At 37.7% G+C, this 19872-nt stretch overlaps 1 protein-coding gene across 7 annotated transcripts in view; it reads left to right on the top strand.

Annotated features, from left to right (window-relative positions):
- SLIT2 (slit guidance ligand 2) overlaps positions 1-19872 on the top strand; it is a 421334-nt gene that overhangs the window by 350240 nt on the left and 51222 nt on the right. For all 7 annotated transcript variants that reach the window (XM_045019040.1, XM_045019039.1, XM_045019036.1 and 4 more), the window contains 7 exons: positions 607-678; positions 894-965; positions 6955-7026; positions 9852-10015; positions 17658-17782; positions 17926-18023; positions 19531-19670. In XM_045019040.1, the coding sequence (XP_044874975.1) occupies positions 607-678; positions 894-965; positions 6955-7026; positions 9852-10015; positions 17658-17782; positions 17926-18023; positions 19531-19670 (743 nt within the window). The remainder of the gene's footprint in view (positions 1-606; positions 679-893; positions 966-6954; positions 7027-9851; positions 10016-17657; positions 17783-17925; positions 18024-19530; positions 19671-19872) is intronic.

Raw genomic sequence — 19872 nt, 5'->3', positions numbered from 1 at the left:
TCTTAAATTTAAATTAAAAAAATAAAAAAGACTTCATTCATTAGAATATGGAGCAGCCACAAGTACTTCAAAACTTTCACCCATGTAGACCCAAGATTTCACATATTATAGGAGCATTGGAACCCAGGCACAAGTTTTTTGAGGGGAAAACCTTGTTTAAAATAGTTGTACCTATGCTTTGAGACCTCCAGATTAAGGGTGTCAGGTAATACTTATTCATACTCCATTAGGGAGGTAGCTATAAAGATTCCCACTTAAAATTATCTACCTACATTCCCAGTTCAGCTGCTAGTTTCATTTTATCACTGTAAGATTATAGTCTTAGTAAAGGAGCATGATGGACACTGGCATTGTATAAGAATGCAAAACACTGAATTGCTTGGCCTTTTATCCCTTGAAATGAGAATACTTTTCATTTATCAATGTAAGCTCTTGCTTGGCTTGTACGTGGCATGTGACAATAAAAGGCGTTATTTAAAATATCAATATTAATAACAATACTACCTCTACTAATAAAAATAATGCGCTCTTTCAGTTCTAGAGTATGGTGTTTCAGAATTTTTGCAGTCATTTTAAGGACTGAATTTCTGAATTTATTTTTTATAGAGATTTAAGTAACAACAGAATCAGCACTCTTTCTAACCAGAGCTTCAGCAACATGACTCAGCTGCTCACCTTGTAAGTTTAAATGTATAACAATGAATGTTTGAAATCCTTACAGTGTTTATTGTCTTGAAAAGAAAAGGCAACCTGTTAGTATTAAAACTTGCTTGATTTGGAGGCTGTAAGATAACTGTTTCCTAACTGGCTATGAATGGAAAAGGTACATTTGATCATACTCTGCATTGTATGTATTGGTTTGTTTACTTGTTTGTTATTTTATATGCTTTCAGAATTCTTAGTTACAACCGTTTGAGGTGTATCCCTGCACGGACATTTGATGGGCTGAAATCACTTAGGTTACTGTAAGTAGTTATTTTATTTTGAAAAAACTTATTTTATGTAACAACAAACTTGGAAATCCATAAGAAATTAATAAATTTTCAACCCCCATAAGTACTTGAGGAAAAAATAAAGAACAAAGAATCACAAAATATAAATTTGCTGCATTTTTTATTATATAATTAAGTATAAATAAGTGCTGTCATAGGTCATACAAAGAGTGTGCATTGTAACCTTTTCTGTTCTACTTCTTGTTTCTTTGTTTCTTATGTCATGTTCTAGCTTGTAAGATTCACTTATGTATGTCTAAAAATGATATTTGTATGTGACATAGGAATGGTGTCTCTTAAACTATATGGTGTTATTATTCTAAGTATCTTTTCTTTTCCATTAGATTTTAAATGTGTTTTAGCATTTCCTTAATAAATTGCTTACTTTCTTTCACTTAACTTTGGGTGCTTTTCCAACTCAGAACTTGATGGACAATTGATGATGAATAAAATATTCTGTGATTTAGCCCAGTTTCTTTTAACAAACAGACTGCTATTGTCATTTTATTTGTGTGTTACTTGAAGTTATTTAAATGTTTGGTGCACACAAATCTCAGTCTGTGGGTACCTGCCTGTATTCTTTCAAGTATTTGCTGTTCAGTATCTGAGCTGTATGATTGGTCACCTGAATTACTAAATTTTGATCTCTAACAAGGAGGCATAAATCTTATTATGAACTAATTTTATTTAGGGCTAGTTCTGAAGGCAGCAGAACATGTGGATGGGGCCCATATTGGTAGGGTCCACCATAGCGGGACAGAGAGTCCTGCACATGCTCATTCCCCATGGGAGAAAGCTAAGCTGAGCCTATTTGTTGACTCTCAGTACAATGGCCAGATTCTGAATGCTGATCTTTTGACCATGTCAGTGGTGCAAATTAGCCAAAAATCCAGTTTAACCATCTGCTCATGAATTCCTCTCGCTTATGGATATTTTCCTGCTGGCACAGAGCCGTCACTGGTATTCTATACACACTCACATCCTGACTTCTAGTTTGACATGACCAGGGCCTTTGGATGTGTAGTTAGAGTTCTGGGACTTCTTTAACTTCTAGGCATGAATGTCACCAGGCACTGCTAGTTTTTGAAGCTGCCTGTCTCTATCAGATATGAGGGAATGGCATTGGGGTACAGAATATTTCAAGCCACAAGTTCACTTTCCTTGCTTCTGCTGCCCTTACCTGGGGCGCCTTTAGGACTTTACTCTTGGATGCTCCTACTGCCTCACTGGGGATTTCCTCCAGGACCTTTCCTCCCCTTCCATTATGGCCTCCTTCCCAGTTGCTGATGCCCCCCCTACCTGGCTGCTTCATGCTGCCTGCTATTTGTCATTTCCACTCTTTCCTCGCAGTCATCCTGGCCCTATTTACATTCCCTGTACCTCCCATTTCATCCTCTCCTTACACTAATGTATCCCTGCCTCTATTCTCTCCCCTAAACAAAGTGTTGCTGCTCTTCTCCCAGCAGATTCCTCCTTCCACCTTCCTCTCTAGCTTATGCTCCAAACTAGGGTTGTCGATTAATCACAGTTAACTCACGCAGTTAACTCAAAAAATTAATCGTGATTACAAAAATTAATCACAATTAATTGCAGTTTTAATTGCACCATTAAACAATAGAATAACAATTGAAATTTATTAAATATTTTAGATGTTTTTCTACATTTTCAAATATGTTGATTTTAATTAAAACACAGAATACAAAGTGTACAATGCTCACTTTGTTTTATTATTTTTATTACAAATATTTGCACTGTAGAAATGAAAGGTCATTGAGTTCAGCCCCCTGCCTTCACTAGCAGGACTAAGTACTGATTTTTGCCCCAGATCCCTAAGTGGCCCCCTCAAGGATTGAACTCACAACCCTGGGTTTAGCAGGCCAATGCTCAAACCACTGAGCTATCCCGCTTCTTATTTACAATGGCACCTGAAAGTAAGAACAGGCGTTCACATGGCACTTTTGTAGCCAGCATTGCAAGGTATTTATGTGCCAGATATTCTAAACATTCGTATACCCCTTCATGCTTCAGCCACCATTCCAGAGGACATGTTTCCATGCTGATGATGCTCGTTAAAAAAATAATGCATTAATTAAATTTGTGACTGAACTCCTTGGGGAGAATTGTATGTCTCCTGCTCTGTTTTACCCCCATTCTCCTATATATTTCGAGTTATGGCAGTCTCCGGAGATGACCCAGCACATGTTGTTCATTTTAAAAACACTTTCACCTCAGACTTGACAAAATGCAAAGAAGGTACCAATGTGAGATTTCTAAAGATAGCTACAGCATTGGTTTAAGAATCTAAAGTGCCTTCCAAAATCTGAGAGGGATGAGGTGTGGAGCATGCTTTCAGAAGTCCTAAAACATCAACACTCCAATGCGTAAAGTACAGAACCCGAACCACCAAAAAAGAAAATCAATCTCAGGTAATGAGAATGTACGTGCGTCAGTCCGCACTGCTTTGGATCGTTATCAAGCAGAATGTCATCAGCATGGACTCATGTCCTCTGGAATGGTAGTTGTAGCATGAAGTGACATATGAATCCTTAGTGTATCTGGCACATAAATATCTTGCAATGCTGGCTACAACAGTGCCATGTGAATACCTGATCTCACTTTCAGGTGACATTGTAAACAAGAAACGTGCAGCATTATCTCCTGCAAATATAAACAAACTTGTTTGAGCGATTGGCTGAACAAGAAGTAAGACTGAGTGGACTTGTAGGCTCTGAAGTTTTAAATTGTTTTATTTTTGAATGCAGGTTTTTTTGTACCTATTTCTATATTTGTAACTTCAACTTTCATGATAAAGAACACTGTGCACTTTGTGTTCTGTTATTGTTTAACAGCACGATTAATTGCACAATTAATCACGATTAATTTTTTTAATTGCTTGACGGCCCTACTCCAGACCAGTCCATGTGTTTCTCTCTCCCCTGTTTAGCTATCTTGTCCTTTTCTTCCTGTAAGAATATCTCTGCACACCCACCCTTTGGCCATCACTGCATCAACCCAGCCGGATTAAACATCTTTTGTCTTGCCTGTGTGAACAGAAAAGGACATACTGTGAATGGCAAGGGACAATGAGGATGGAGAGATATAACTGAACGTTTAGTCACATACTAGCTACTTCATTAAATCTATAAACAGGATAAAATGTTAAGGCAACCTGTGCTGGCAGTGGTGAAAGGAGGTAGGCATTAGCCACCCAAGCTATCACCAGTTGTACCCCTTTTGATGTTCAAACCTGGAGCATGCTCTAGCTCCAGATTCACTCAGTCACTTACTCACTCTAGTCCAAGGCCCTAACGGAGCCTCTTTGTATTATTCGGTAGTCTACCACAACCGAGAGCAGCCTGCTATGTAGAAAGACATCATGCCATGTAAGAGTGCTTTAGGCTTACCTGCAAGTGCCAACACATGCTTCCTAGGAAAGATGGTGACTAATTCACAACAAAGGCAGCTCAACCCAGGCATTAGATTGGGAGTGTCAAGGAGAAGGTGATGAAAATCTTCCAAGTGCTGCAGACAAAATGAGACCTACCCATGTCAATCACCAAAATGAGACGTTGCTCACAGCAAATTGAATACATGTTCAAATTACTTGAGAAGCTCTCTGAGCACCAAAAGGCTCCTTGAGTTTCGCTTCTCCTATCTGGAAGTTCGGTATTCTTAAGGGATCTGCTAGGTTCCTGAAGTTTGGCTCCTTCTTAACTGGAGGGGGGGAAATGGCCAAATGCAACCCACTTCTGGCACCAAAATGAGAGGCCACTCTCAGTAAATTGTGCTGTTCTGTGGTCTTCCCTCTTCTTTCTTACATGAGGAATGAAGTAATTTAAATGTCATCATTAGTATCACTAGATTCTGAGTTATCACTACCTGCTTTGAATGGGGCAGTTCACACCTCTCAGCAATTGTTCTCATCTCTGTATCACATTATTCACATTTGAGGATTTTTTTCACAACCACAACAACTAGAGTTTTACTTGGGATTTCTTTGTTTGTTTTTGTTTGTTAATGAAAGCTGAGATCCTGGAGAACAAGATAGTAGCTTCAGAGGTGTGTCTTTACCAGTGGTTTCCAAATCTGGACTCAGCTCTTTCCTTTTGACCTCTGTTAGGTCAAAAGAGACAGTTATTGGAGGTCCACCCCTTGTACCTCCAATAACTACCCGACTGAATGGAGTCTGATTCTCTGCTGCCAGGACCTACCCCCCAAAATTGTGATCCTGTCAAGCCAATAATATTGAAAAAGAATAAGAAACTCCAGAAAAAAGTATCATACAAAGCAACCACATAATTCCATAAGAACCCATGCCAGAACCCTGCACAATTGTCCAGGTCTATAGGTATCCATCTCAGTTTTAAATCCTTGCATTACGCAAATGCTTCAGCTTGGCTGACTCACATAAACAGCTGCCACCACAGTATTTGTGAAACCCAAAACTTAACATATGAACTGCAGCTCTGTTAATATCCACCACCAATAAATGCAAAGGTGGGGAAGGGAGGGTAGGATATTGATTTTTGCAATGCAGCAAGCAAAGTGGTATTTTATTTGTCAAGGCCACAATCCCAGTAAGCCAGTTCAGGCACTTGGACTTATTAATGGGAGCCTCTCTGTCAAGAAGGGGTGCTTAACTGACTGGTGCTGCAGTGCTGCCTGGGGTATACCCGTCCTTTCTGACCTTACCCTGCATTTCAGTACTCAGGGCCAGTGTACTCTATTGCCATATTAAAGAACCATGCTTCAGCCTGCACAACTACCAGGGCTGAATCACAGTTCCCTACTACAGTTATAATTAGAGCAGGACAGAGAGGAAGCATGGTCCAGGTCTTGTGGTACTAGCCTGAGACCCAGGTTCAATTCCCAGCTGCATCACAGACTTCCTGTGATCTTTAGCAAGTTGTTTAGCTTTGGTGTGTCTCAGTTCCGCATCTGGAAAGTGGAGATAATAGTATATCCCTCCCTCACAGGGTTGTTGTGAGAATAGATACGTAGATCTATGCAGATGCTGTCATCACATGGGCCACATTAGGTACATTAGAAAGAATTTTCTGTTGACATTTTTTAATGGAAATGACTTCTTTCTACATTTTTTTCAAATTTTGAAATTTGTTCATTTTTCAACATGCTGAAAATCAAAATTTCTATTTTCAGTTTACTGAGAATTTCCAGTTATTCCACTGGGGAAAGAATGGGCAGAGGGTTTTTTTGTTTGTTTTTTCAGTGTACAGTTTGTTGAAAAAATTTAAATTTTCCTGCACGAGTTACCCTTTTTAAAAAGCCCTAGTTATATGTTGGTTGGTTGTTTTTTCTTTCCACACAGGCCAGTTAAAAACTATGTTATAACATGGTTGAACTAGATGTTTCAAACCTATAGTTACTTTTGTAGTGAGTGTATAGGGCTTTAGTTAGCCACTGGATTTTGTTTTTATTTCATATTTTATAAAAACGCCTCATATAATTTTAATCATAAGCCTGGGTATGTGTAGATATATGTGGAATGAAAGCTTATATAGATGGGTAGCGGGAACCCTCTTGGGTAGGTCTGCGCAGGTATGACTGAACCAGCCCTGTGTTTTTCATCAATAAAGAATTTCATTTTATGATTACAGACTCACAATTGGTTTTCATGAATCTGTGTTCAGTAAATGTATGCAACAGGCAAATAAAGACCACAAACCCAATCAGTGAAATTCTAATTAAACAGTAAAACCGTTTAAATTTTTAGTCTGAATTCAGAACAAAAACATGAGAGGCAGGCAGGTGGTTTTGGGAAGGCTGCAAATGCACAGGAACTGAAATTGAATGTGAAACTGAATCAAGTTTGTAAACTCACAAGTCTGCAAAGTTAAACTGCTGAGGTCCAGGCGCTATAGTTGTTGAAAAATAACAAAAGGCAAGTTCACTTGTGCTTCCACAGAAAAAATACCTATTTTGGTTATTTTCTTTTCCTTAGGTCTTTACATGGCAATGATATTTCTGTTGTTCCTGAAGGAGCTTTTAATGATCTTTCAGCATTATCACATCTGTGAGTATTCAGTCATATATTTTTTACTTACATGTATGTTGACCTCCTGCCTGGATCAGCGTTTAATGGAAAGACTTTTTTCTAGAGTAATGTCATGCTATTTTGCTCAGTTTTCTGTGAGCTACAAAGAGCAAAGGTGAATTGGAACCATTGGAGTTTAGAGGAAGATATTGAACCTGAGCCTTGCAAGGGAGGAGAAGATACATTACTGCATACAAGTGTACCTGAGTTTGACATTATTGAACAGATGCAGTTTTTAAGTGTCTTTATATATGGAGTCATCTGTTTTTGTTTTGCTGTAAGCAACTAATGCTCCAGCTTTGTGCTCAGACATATTCAGCATCTGGGAATGTCACAGAAATTTGAAAGGGTACTGATTAATTTTGGTGTCATCCTTATTTACAATTCATTCAAATGCTGCTATCAGGATGACACATGTGCATGAAGACAAATGAAACTGACACAAGGAACTGGAAAGGGAGTAGGAGATGGAGGTTATGAAAGAAGAGTGAAAGGAATTTCTTGTGTACATGCAAAGTAAAATGACAAAGTGGCTGCTTTATCTTGTACTTTAATCCTCTGAGTTTTTGTCTTCCCCTTCTCTGATTCCAAAATGGCAGCCATACGTATGTTTTCTCATGCTTTTTGGAAGCATTTTAAAAACATGGATGATCAATTAAGTTTGACCCTCTCCTTACCCCTGCCCCCACAAAAAAGTTGTTTGCCTGTTGTATTGGCAGTCATGTTAGACCTGCCTGTATTTTGATTTTTGAGTAGAGTAATTCCCCACATCTCAGCTCTACCTGGTGGCATTTTTGTGCCATCTCATGGTAACATAGCATCATGTGACAGTGTCAGCCGACAGAGCATACTTCTGCTTTTTTGGAGAGGTGACTGCTTTATGCACTTCAGCCATTTTCTCCCTGGGTTCTAGGTAGGAGAAAGTTCTATCATGTTCTTCCGCTTGTTCTCTTCCTAACAAGGGATATTTCTCTCCCTCAATCTGAAGCTGAAAGCATCTTTTGAGCATAAGCATCTTTTGAGAAGGCAGAGAGGATTTTCTCTCTCTCATGGGTGGAGAACCATTTCCTCTTTTTCTCTGGAACAATAGTAGGGCAGGGGGATACCTGTCATATTTCTAACATGGTAGTAAGGAGCTTAAAGTATCTATTGAACTGGATCTGTTTGTTTTTTATTGCTCCCCATTCAGCCTGATTGAGTGAGTGTGTTCCTCAGAGTAAATCACAGAAGTGCTTCCTGCTTCAGGCAGAATGAGGAGCATTTCTGCAATCTTCATTTCTGTTCATGGTATTTGAGCCATGCTCTGATCATTTTTCCAGGGATCATCTCACTTTCTCAGAAGGTCCAGTGATGTGAGATCAGGATGTGGGACATTCTCAAGGGCAGTAGAATACTGAAGGCATTTCCATGACTCCCTATTGAAATGCTGGACACATGACAGATTTTTTTCTTTAAAGCAGTGGCATAGCTTCATTTCATAGCAGCACAGTGGGAACCGGGGGTACATTACTGTTATAAAGTGACACACTGTATGTATCCTCTCCATTAACCACAAAACAGTTCGCTTCTGCCTAAGCGAGTTGTAAGAACATTTGTGCTCTCTGCTAGGAAAACCTTGACTGTTAAAGAAGACACTTTATAAATTGAGTAATTCAGAAAATCTTTTAAAATATTTTAAACAATAAAACGTGCTCAAATTTCTTTATTACAAAAAATAAAATTTTAACAGTTACATCCAGCTGAATTCAAGATAAATGGGCTTTTTATAGGGCCCACTGAGGGGATAATGATTCAATGGAACTTACTAAAAATGTTGCATTACTTCAGATTGTTAGTGGCAGAGTTCTGTCCCTCCCCAGGAACAGGTCTTTTAGGCCTGCCTCTACTGACTGCTTCTGATGCCATAAGCACTGAGCTGACTCGGGGAATCTCCTTACATAATCATGTAGAGGAGCTCTCTGATGAGATCAGTAACCATAGGTCTATATTCATTGGCAGAGCTCCAAAGAGAAAATAATAAATTGCAGTTTTGTGGGGAGAAAGATAAAAGCAAATGATTTATGCAGCCATGAACTGTCAACTTGTGGAACTCCTTACCTGAGGAGGTTGTGAAGGCTAGGACTATAACAATGTTTAAAAGGGGACTGGATAAATTCATGGTGGCTAAGTCCATAAATGGCTATTAGCTAGGATGGGTAAGAATGGTGTCCCTAGCCTCTGTTCGTCAGAGGATGGAGATGGATGGCAGGAGAGAGATCACTTGATCATTGCCTGTTAGGTTCACTCCCTCTGGGGCATCTGGCACTGGCCACTGTCGGTAGACAGATACTGGGCTAGATGGGCCTTTGGTCTGACCCGGTACGGCCGTTCTTATGTTCTTATGTTAACTGGAAGAGGGAAGTATATTTTTTAATGGCTTTACCCATTTTTTGCAGGGTGGCCTTAAGCCCCAGTTGAAGAGCCACAGGAGTGCAAGGGTTTTACTTCATCCTCTGGCTAACTTAACTTCCCATTACAAAATTTCTTCTGCAGCTTCAGACGTTCTTTGTTAAACTCAAATACATTGACCATTTCAGTACAAAGGGTGATACTGAGCTCATTAGCATCAGTTCTCCAAAATCCATATTAATGTAACTGGGAACAATGGCTAGCGTTCTGGCAAAGTTTGAAACTAGACTCAGCAACAAAGCCAAGATCCAGGTAATCCATGTAGCGCATTTAGCTTCCAGGAGTTTTCTGCTGATCATAGATTTGTTTTTGTTATACAAAGTAAGCACATAAAACTGTTATGTTTTTCCCCCCAGTGCTATTGGAGCAAATCCTCTGTACTGTGATTGTAACATGCAATGGTTGTCCGACTGGGTAAAGTCAGAATACAAAGAACCTGGTATTGCACGTTGTGCTGGTCCTGGAGAAATGGCAGATAAACTACTTCTCACAACTCCATCTAAAAAATTTACTTGCCAAGGTACTGTTTTATGTTTTTTCTGATGTGAAATTTTGAAGTTTTACAGTGGAATAGTGGAATTGTGAAATGATAGAATAATCCAACGCTTTCTAAAGATATTCATCATACCATCTTCATTGTTGGGTCTTTTGTCATGGGCAGGACCAATGTGGATATTCCTCATACTCAAAGTTCTAAAGCCATTGGTTCCAGCAAAGAGCATCTCAACCTATGCAGCATAAATTCCAATTTTCAGTTCCTTTCTAACAAAAGTTGTAGAAGAAGCTTCTCTGGTTCACAGTGAAGTATTATCCCAAATTGCATTGCTACCTGTCTCAAACTGACACTGTTATAACTCTTTTCTTATTAATCAAAGAATATAGTTTCACTAACCTCTGGTGCTTCATTCACAATATTTCCAGCAAAACTTGTAAACATTTCCATGATTATTAGGTCCGTGAGTCTTGCAGTTTGTGCTGCATCATAGGAACTGCCAGACTGGATTAGATCCTGTCTCCAGCAGTGGCCAGCACCAGATGCTTCAAAGCATCAGATGCAAGAAACCACACAGCAGAGAAATGTGGGGTAATTGCCCTCCATGATGGTCTCATCCTATTCCCTAGTAGTTTAGAGATTGTTTTAATGTTTTATCTCCTCGCCAATACTCTTTTTGTTCACATAAACTGTTATCACTCTGGATGTTGTTGTTATCCATATAGCAGTTGAGTCTTTTTTATGAATCTGACCAAGTTTGTGGTCTCAAAGCTATCCTAATTCTTGGCCCTTATGTGAAACAGGACTTCTGTTATCTTGCATATTGGTCTTTTCTTTTTTCTTTTCTTATACCTTTTCAATGTATAGAGCACTTTTGCTGCTCTCCCTTGTCTCTAGATTCTTAAAGTTAAATACTTTGGAACACCCAATAAAAAGAACCATAAATATGGGATTATTAAAGTGATCCTGCCTAAATTGATAACTCTTCCTGAGATGCTTGATAAATGTGAGCTCAGTTTTTCCATGCAAGGCTATTTTCTTGTGGCAGTGACTTAAGCTTACAGACTGAGTGAGCTTCAAGCTCTATTGACTGATTCACCTCTTAGCAAATTCTTCAAAGACATGGTGGTGCTAAAGATGCATCCTACATTCTTTCCTGAAATAGTTATAGAATTCTACCTCAGTTGATCAGCAGGACATTTTTCTTTTTCCATTTTCCAGCATGCTCACCTCAATGAGGCTCTTCTCCACAAGTTGGGTGTTGGAGGGTCACTAGGCTTTTAGTAAATTAAAGCTATTAGAAATCTAACCTGTTTGTGTTGAATTTTACACTAAGTCATTACCCTTTGCTGTCCCTAAGATAACTATTGTTATAGCCTGACATGACTATTGCTCTATGGTCATGTCAAGACCGGTTCTTTATGAGACAAATCTGCTGCCACAAACAAATCATCTAGTTCTGACTAGGAGATTTGCAAACCATCGACATGGATTTCTCTGTACACATTTGCAAATCGTTATTTCTGACATGCTTATAACTAGACAGGATATGGGATGTGCTGTACTACTAGTACAACAAAAACTCTTTCCAGGCTTTGTGTAGAGGGGTAGGGTATGGGGGGGAGGGTTAATTTTGTCAGGTTTTTTAATGATCTCTGTTTAAAATAAGAATACTTTAAAATGTATGGAGTGTCTTCTCTCACACACTCACTCACTACATATCTAGATCTATTCATCTTTTAGTGTTACTGTTCAAGGTATGCTCATCTTGCTTGTACTTTCTTCTGTTCCCTGTTGCAGCTTTTCCTTTCTTCACCCCTGCAGGTGTATTTATTTCATAGCAAATTTTATGGAGCTGCTTAATCGCTCAAGAGTGGGGATCTGTTGTGATGGGTGTCTTTAGAATTACTTCCCCACAGCTGCCATTCTGTGAAGATGCACATGATACCAAATCACCAGTCATCACCACCCTCCACAATGAGTTGAAGGCCCTGTAACACATTTTGTCTTTATTATTCAGGGGTTTTTCCCCATTCATATATAAGTAATTTATCCTTCTGCATAGAATGCATCTGGCAGCAGGGACATTGGGAAGAACATATGTTCTGTACAAGATGCCCCTGCTTGAACCAAGAATTTGGAACTTTGAAGTTCGGGGTTTCTGCTTTGGTCACATGTAGGTGCATAGACCCAAGAATGGTAATCTGTTATAATGTATGTATTCAGAGAACAAGAATTGCAGGTAATTCTTTCTTATCAGTATTTGGGTTGCTACTGAAAGCAAAATGCATTGTTGAAGTTGGCTTATGGAACAGCTAGTTACTTTCCAATGGAAAACAACTCTTCCAGTGAAAATCCCTTCTGAGTGGTAAACATTCACATAAATGAATCATTGGAAGCTGGTGAATTTTTTTTTTTATAGGGACCTCTCCTGATTACATTTTTCCTTAGACTATTTTTCCTTGGGATTTTTTTCTAGTTTTTATTTTTATACATACCTCTAACAGACTCTCAATCTTTTACTTTTGGCTTTTCACAATCCATGCCCTGCTTCTAGAGATTCCAGGGCCTTGTGGTTTTCTCACACCAGGTAAGGTTGTAAATAGCCCTTGAATGGTTAAGACTAGACCTTCTGACCTTCCCTACATGTACCTCAAGCAGACTTCTTTCCTAAAACATGCATGTTTACTGTTTGTTTCCCCTGCTCTTTTCTTGGATGAGTTTATGGGTGATTCTTTGTTATATGTTGTACAATATCACTATATAAATAACCTTGGTGTCCTAAATAGCCTGTTGTATTAGGATTGAAAATTAACTACCTTATTGAAATGATGATTACCACTGCAGTGTGATTGCAGTGGCCTGGAGTTGGTGACCTTAGGAACAACTTTTGTTGAATTGTAACTCAGTGTGGATATTTAGGATTAGGTCATATATTGGAGATAAAAGGACCTCTTAGGTACACATTAAGTCAGGGTTAAAAAGAGTTTATCTTCCAACATATTTTTTTGTGAGCTAATTTTGGTTTTGTTTATATTATTTTCCCTTTAATAGACTGTATCTGACATGCTTCATATTCTACATTATACAAAAGTCTCTCAGTATTTGGTGAGTGAAGTATATACGTATACTGTGGGACTTTTATATAATGTACAATACTGAGCTGTAGCCTATGGGCCTGGTTCTTCTATACATGAATCCCCCTTTACACTTGCAGAGAGGTTATGAAAGGGCATAGGGCAAATGAGAATTGAGTCCTAGAGCTACCCCTTCACTGCTGTTATGGTTTACAAAGTAAACAAACATCTGAGAACTATTTAAAACATGTCAGCTAAGCAACAGAATGTAGAAAGATGTATCTTTCTTTCTCTGTAGGTCACATTATTTATCTTAACTAACCTTTGTTTTATTTCCATTTATATCTACACACACAGATACTCTAAAACATTAGCTTATGTTTACATTAAAATTTAATGTGGGCATAAAATATTTTTAAAAACAATGTTATTTGAGCAAGAGTTGAATTAAAAGTATCTGAAACTTCCTCTTCTTTTTTGTAACCCTATAGCTTTAAAAAAGGTGAATCAATTTTTTCAGTTTGAAATAAGTATTTATAATGCAAAATCAGGCACAACTTTAACTACTGTCTCATTGGGACGTAGTCTTCTATGTGTCTAAGTCACTTTTGAAATTGTACGTTAGGGTTTGTCCACACAGTGGGGTAATGCATTCTATGGGGCTGTGATTTATAAAGCACACTGATATGTTGTGAATTAATTGGTCTGTGTAAATCCTGCTGGTGTTCACCGAAGTTTCTCCAGTGTGCTTTAACATAGTACTCTTTCAAACCAGCATGGTCTGTATGGACCAGTTAATGCACAACGAAGTGTATTTTAGAAATCAAACCCCCATAGAATGCATTGCCCTGCTGTGTAGACAAGTCCTTAGGCTCCTAAAAGAGTTAAATGCACCCAAGATGAAAGGAGCATTAAAGAGAGGAAACTGAGAACCTCATAAAGGAGGAGAGCAGGAGGATATAAAAGAGAAGTGTAGGATTTGTTTCTGCTCCCATTGAATCAGCAGGAATAGGAGCAGGACCTCTAGATGTGGCCTTAAAGGTGACAACTGGCTTTTATTTGATTTGTAATAGCCCTCTGTACATAAAATTTTATTTACTTCTTTTTACTCACATAGTGTTTCTATCCTTTGAGCTGAATGCACATTATACAATGAAAATTAGAATTTTGGATTCTGTCTAATTAGGGTAGGGTAAACTGGCTTACATAAAACGAGCTGACAGAAATTTCACCAAAAGCTCAAAACACTTCTTGAGTTAATTAAAAAATGGTACCGGTATTTCTTCTTTTTCACACACTATGACACTTACTGGCCTTAGCTGCTGTTTTGATATTTGTAATGCAACACTACAGATTACCAGAAAACTCACAAAACAGCCTCTTCTCACAGGATTTCCATTTAGATTTTTAGATCAAAGAACTTCAGAGAAGAATCAAAACTATAAATACTGTTTTTTTAATTTTAAGATAACCAAAATTGTTGACAGTAAGATTTTGTTACATAAGCAGGAAAGGAAAGTGTGTCGGATATGTAGGATATACAGCAGAGATGAGGAAGTAAATATTAAGCATTACAGCACAGTGTCATAACCTACCAATTGCTTTTTTTCAGTACATCCCACTTTCTCCATATTTGCTTGATTTAAGCATCAAGTCTTTTGACATTCATTCAGGCAGGACTTTTAAGATAATTTTATGGCATTTGTTTCAACTTGCATAGCTCTGTTGTTTGTCTCTTTAACAGGAACTTTAATTAGTTTTACACTTCTCGTTGGAAATAAGGTTATGACACAGGAATGGTCAGTGATGCATACATAGTTTGTGTCATTGCTAATAAACACCTCCTTACTGTAGCTTATTTTTATGTTTATTTCTTTACATTGTCATACAAGCTCTGGCATAGATGCACACCAACAACAGAATTTTTGAAAGTAAACTTTTGTCAGCTTCTTCTGTGCTAGAACACTCTACAATATCTTTATGATGGCATAGCTTTTCAGCTCCTTTCCATAGATGTTTTCTTCACTATAACAAAACCTCCCTATTTAACTCCCCCCCCCCTCCCCCAAATGTTTGATTATCACACAGGTTGGCAAGAAAAGCATGGAGTATGATTTGTAATGTATTTACTATTTGGTACAAACAGCCTTCCAGTGAACTATTTTAAATTATAAAATTCTCCAGCCTTATGCCCAAAATCATCTTTGAAGTGTCTTTGATTTGCTGGCAAAGCTATTGTTAATATTAGATTTTTTTTCCCCACATGAAGTCTCTTTCCATTTTAGGTGATTTTGTGCCCACCAAATTTTCCTTTAATGTTGACCTACCACCCACAAAGATGTGTGTTCAGCTCTGCATCTGGGTAACCAATCCTGCATTACACCAAGGGAAGAAGGCTTCCATGTCACATGCCAGAAGGGCCAGCAGCAACAGACAGATTTAAACAACTCTCCTGGCCTGGTCCCCAGCCAGCGTCTCTTCCCAATAGTTTCAATGTGAAGCCATGGCATTACTCAATGAAAGTTACTTATGCAGGATGTTTATTGCAAATAGCGACAGGTTGAAGATTAGCAAATGAAAGTTGTGTAAAATATTATTGTGAAGGAGCAGTCTCATGTCAACTTGCCTTCTTTATTGCAAGGCACCATCGATGTTTCAGGGAATTTTTAAAAAAATATTTATTTTTCAGGCTGCTCCACCCACGCAAGAAAAGATTACTTTTTGCCTGTAACAAAGCAGCTGAATATAACTGTCCCTCAGCTGCATAACAGAGATGGGGAAAGACAAGGTGTTTTTAGCTTCCTACCCTATTGAGATGTAGAGTATTTTACAATTTTCAACTTTCCTCTGCTTATTTGTGACTTTCAGAATAACAAAATATTCTTATTTCAGCTTTAATTTTTTTTACCCTTTGCGTAAGACTACAAAGGAAATAAGACAAATGCAAGCCTCGACTTTACAATCACAAAACTACACACACAAGCACTGAACTAACTTGCCCATTTCTAAAATTGCTTATTAAACAATACTCCTCATTATAAACATCTGCTTCATAATAAACATTTACTGTTTAAGAACACACAGTAATCCAACCTCACCATAGGAAAACACATAAAATAATGCAGTAAACCAGCCTTAGGATTGAACAGCCACATGTAAACTTAATAACATAGGAAGCTCAAAAGTTTTGGTGTTTAGTTTAGATTAACATCAAAACGTGGAGGGCCCCCTATTGCTCTCCATCCCCATGCAGTCCTCCTCACCTCACTTAGACTCTGTGACAGATTCTTCTTTACCTACTGTTGTTAACTTGGATAGTGAGGAGAGGTGGGCCAATGGTTGGCTACACTTATCAGGCATTCTTAATAAGTGACAGACCCAGTTGCCCTTCTGTTCTCTTTTGGTCCCATCTCCCACACGGGCCTACGAAGACAAACCATGGGTTAGGCTCTGCTAATTGGACATCATGAAAAATAGCCTGTGACTTCAATCATGTAACAAAAATCCAGCCAACCCACCTCATAACTAGAAAATGAACCATGGGAAAAATATGTTTTGAAATTTTCAGGATCCCAGTTAATTGTTTAAATAATTTCTGCCTGGTTTAGATGAAATTTTTTCTACACAAAAAAAAGTTACAAGCAAAGGTACATTTTTGAAGACGCTCCAAAAATTCAAAAATGGCAACTGTGAAGCATTTTAATATTCTGGGGAGTACACAACAAATTTCTCAGCTGATTGACATTACAAAACCTCAGATTTCATAAGTATTAGTTGCTCAATTCTGTTAGTGTGAGGACTTGAATACACAAACTAACAAACAGTGCTCACCTGTATTGCAGGGAAGGTGAACAGAAGCATGGACACCAGCTCCAATCTGAGTCAGTAGGTGTATGCATGCGGTGGCAGTGCAGTTACATTGCTTGTAGGTTCACCACATGCACGAGTATCCACACTCTCAAGCTGCACATATACATGGCTTTCTGTAGAGGAGGGCTAGAATAGAGGGAAGTTCACTTGGAACTTCATAGAGGGTAGGGTGGTAACATCATTCTATGACCGACCTCTGCGCTGTAGTCCCATGATACCTGTATGGTTATGCAACCGGTGATAATTTCACTTGCTGAGCTAGCCAGTAGATCCTCCAGGTGTACAGTTGATATGGTTTAAAACAAAAAAACAAAATAGAAAACAGCACAAAACACTGTTTTCTGTAACACCACTAGGGACAAGCCTGAAAACTGTGACACCCTGGTTTTCAGAGCCAAATGAACTGAGGCTGTGTTGTTCATTTCTGTCAGAACAGAGTAGGGTGCGAGGATGGTAGATGCAAATAATTTATTTAATTTTAGAGTTGGGGAGAGAGGAGGATGAAATAGTACAGTGGATTTTTTTTCCCTTAGTGTTGGAAAAGGAAGGATGAAGGCCAAATGTTTTCAGTCTTGATTTAAAAAAAAAAAGTTAAGGCTAACCCTGCATATGGAATATGCAGAAATACCAGGATAAGTAGAAAATAAGCAAATTAACACAAGATTATTGTCAAATGATGAGGGATGTTAGTTTCTGACTAACAAATTTGTATTTCGTTTAAGGGCCTGTGGATGTTAATATACTTGCCAAGTGTAGTCCCTGCTTATCAAATCCATGTAAAAATGATGGCACTTGTAACAATGATCCTGTTGACTTCTACAGATGTACCTGCCCATATGGTTTCAAGGTATGTACTGGGTGGTGAGAAGAGAGCTGAGGAAAATATAAGCTTCATTGTTCTCCCCACTCATGAAAAAAAGTCTCTTTTTGCTCGCTTCCACCAGTCTTTTTTGTTTTATTTTATCTTTTATTTTGTTGTTCTGTCTGCAGGGCCAGGACTGCGATATTCCAATTCATGCCTGCATCAGTAACCCTTGCCAACATGGTGGAACTTGCCATTTAAAAGAAGGAGAAAAAGATGGATTCTGGTAGTGGTTTTTTTCATCAAAAAAAAACAAAAGAAAAGTCTACTGAGATTGAACTATTTGTTAAGGAAAACAAAAATCCTTTGGCTATTAATCTTTGGAACCTAGGGAGTAATGAGGAGAGGAGATATTTGTTGATAAACACAAAACCACAGCAGTAGTCTTTCAGGGCTTCTGGAGTATTAGGAAAAAATTCTGTCCTCAGAAAGCTTAAAGTGCTTTAAAACTGTTGAAAAAAATGTGATTAGTCAAGGCATATCAGGGCAAGACAACATAGTATTGACTCCATTATGTTAATTAATAGCTAGCTAGATCCCTGCTGAAAAAGTCTCACATTTCAGCTGTTGTTGTGTGTATTGCTTCAACAGACAGCATGTAAATGATAAGTTGTAAATCCCAGTGAAACAGAAAATTAATGATTCATTCCAAACCGCTATGCCAGTAGATAAACATGCTGTGAGCATTTTAAATCTTGAGTTATTTAATCACACAGTACAATTACTCCAGATGTACTTCATGAATTATGAAATATAGTTCTTTATTAAATGACTAATAATTTCACATTAGAATGCTAATCTACTCCTCAAGCTTGTTAGAAATGCCACTTTAAAAAGAAACGCTCTTTATTCTGCAATTCATTAAGAAATTATCCTTATTTATATATCCAAATTCTGTTCCAAGATTAGACTCTTTCCAATTAAAAATTAACTCTATACATTTTAATATCATGCCACAGTCATGTTTTAATTAGAATCTAAAGGGACACAGTCACAGTTTGAAACCTCATAATTTGACCTATCTTTCTTCTTTTTTTAATATTGTGTGTGTTTTCAAAGTCCAATTAATAACATAATTACAGTTATGGGTGCAATATAAAAATAATAGATACATTGAATTATATCAAAAATATGTGTTGTGTGTGTGTGTGTGTGTAATATATATATATATTATGTTTTTATTTTATTTATTATTTGTTTGTAATATGCTACATGCTGTGAAAACATGCATAAAAGAATCTCTCCCTTGAAGAGTTTACGGTCTTGATATATAATGATGATTTATTTATTATGTATTACATTCATATATATTGCATATTAGACTCTGCTCCTGCAAACATTTACATGAGTAAAGTTAAGCATGTGCATAATCTTTGCAAGATAAAGGCCTTATATGTAATAATGTATTATAACACTGGTGATATTTTGTATGTTTTAAAAAATCAGTTTTAGAGATCAGCACTCATAAGCAGTCCTATAATATAAAAGTAGCATGCATTCAATAGAAGAACATAAATGGGGAAGGAAACATTTAGTTTAGCAGGGGATAGGTCTATATTTAATTAAAATTATTTTCTGAAAAATACTGGCAGTGTTATACAATTTAAAAAAAACTTAAGAGCTCTTTTACATATGATATAGTGCTTAATAACTAATGTTATAATTATGTGTTTAGTTGTCTGATCTCCCCAGCTGATGATTCACTATAAGCAAGTATATTTTCTGTGTTACAGGTGCACTTGTGCAGATGGATTTGAAGGTGAAAACTGTGAAGTGAATGTTGATGACTGCGAAGACAATGACTGTGAAAATAATTCTACCTGTGTAGATGGAATTAACAACTACACTTGCCTTTGCCCACCTGAATATACTGGTAGGAATATGAGAGAAAACACAGGCAATTTAACACTGATTGTAAATGAATAGTCTTATGCTTTAAAGTTTGTGGATGAATCCTGGCTCCACTGAAGTCAATGGAAGTTTTGCCATTGACTGCTGTGTGGCCAGGATTTCACCCAGTGACTCTTTTATTTGGTTTATTTGGTAAAATGTACAATTACAAACAAAAAACACAC

The sequence above is a fragment of the Mauremys mutica genome, chromosome 5, assembly GCF_020497125.1.
Source record: "Mauremys mutica isolate MM-2020 ecotype Southern chromosome 5, ASM2049712v1, whole genome shotgun sequence".
Classification (NCBI taxonomy): Eukaryota; Metazoa; Chordata; order Testudines; family Geoemydidae; genus Mauremys; species Mauremys mutica.
This window is presented reverse-complemented; position numbering and strand designations above follow the sequence as displayed.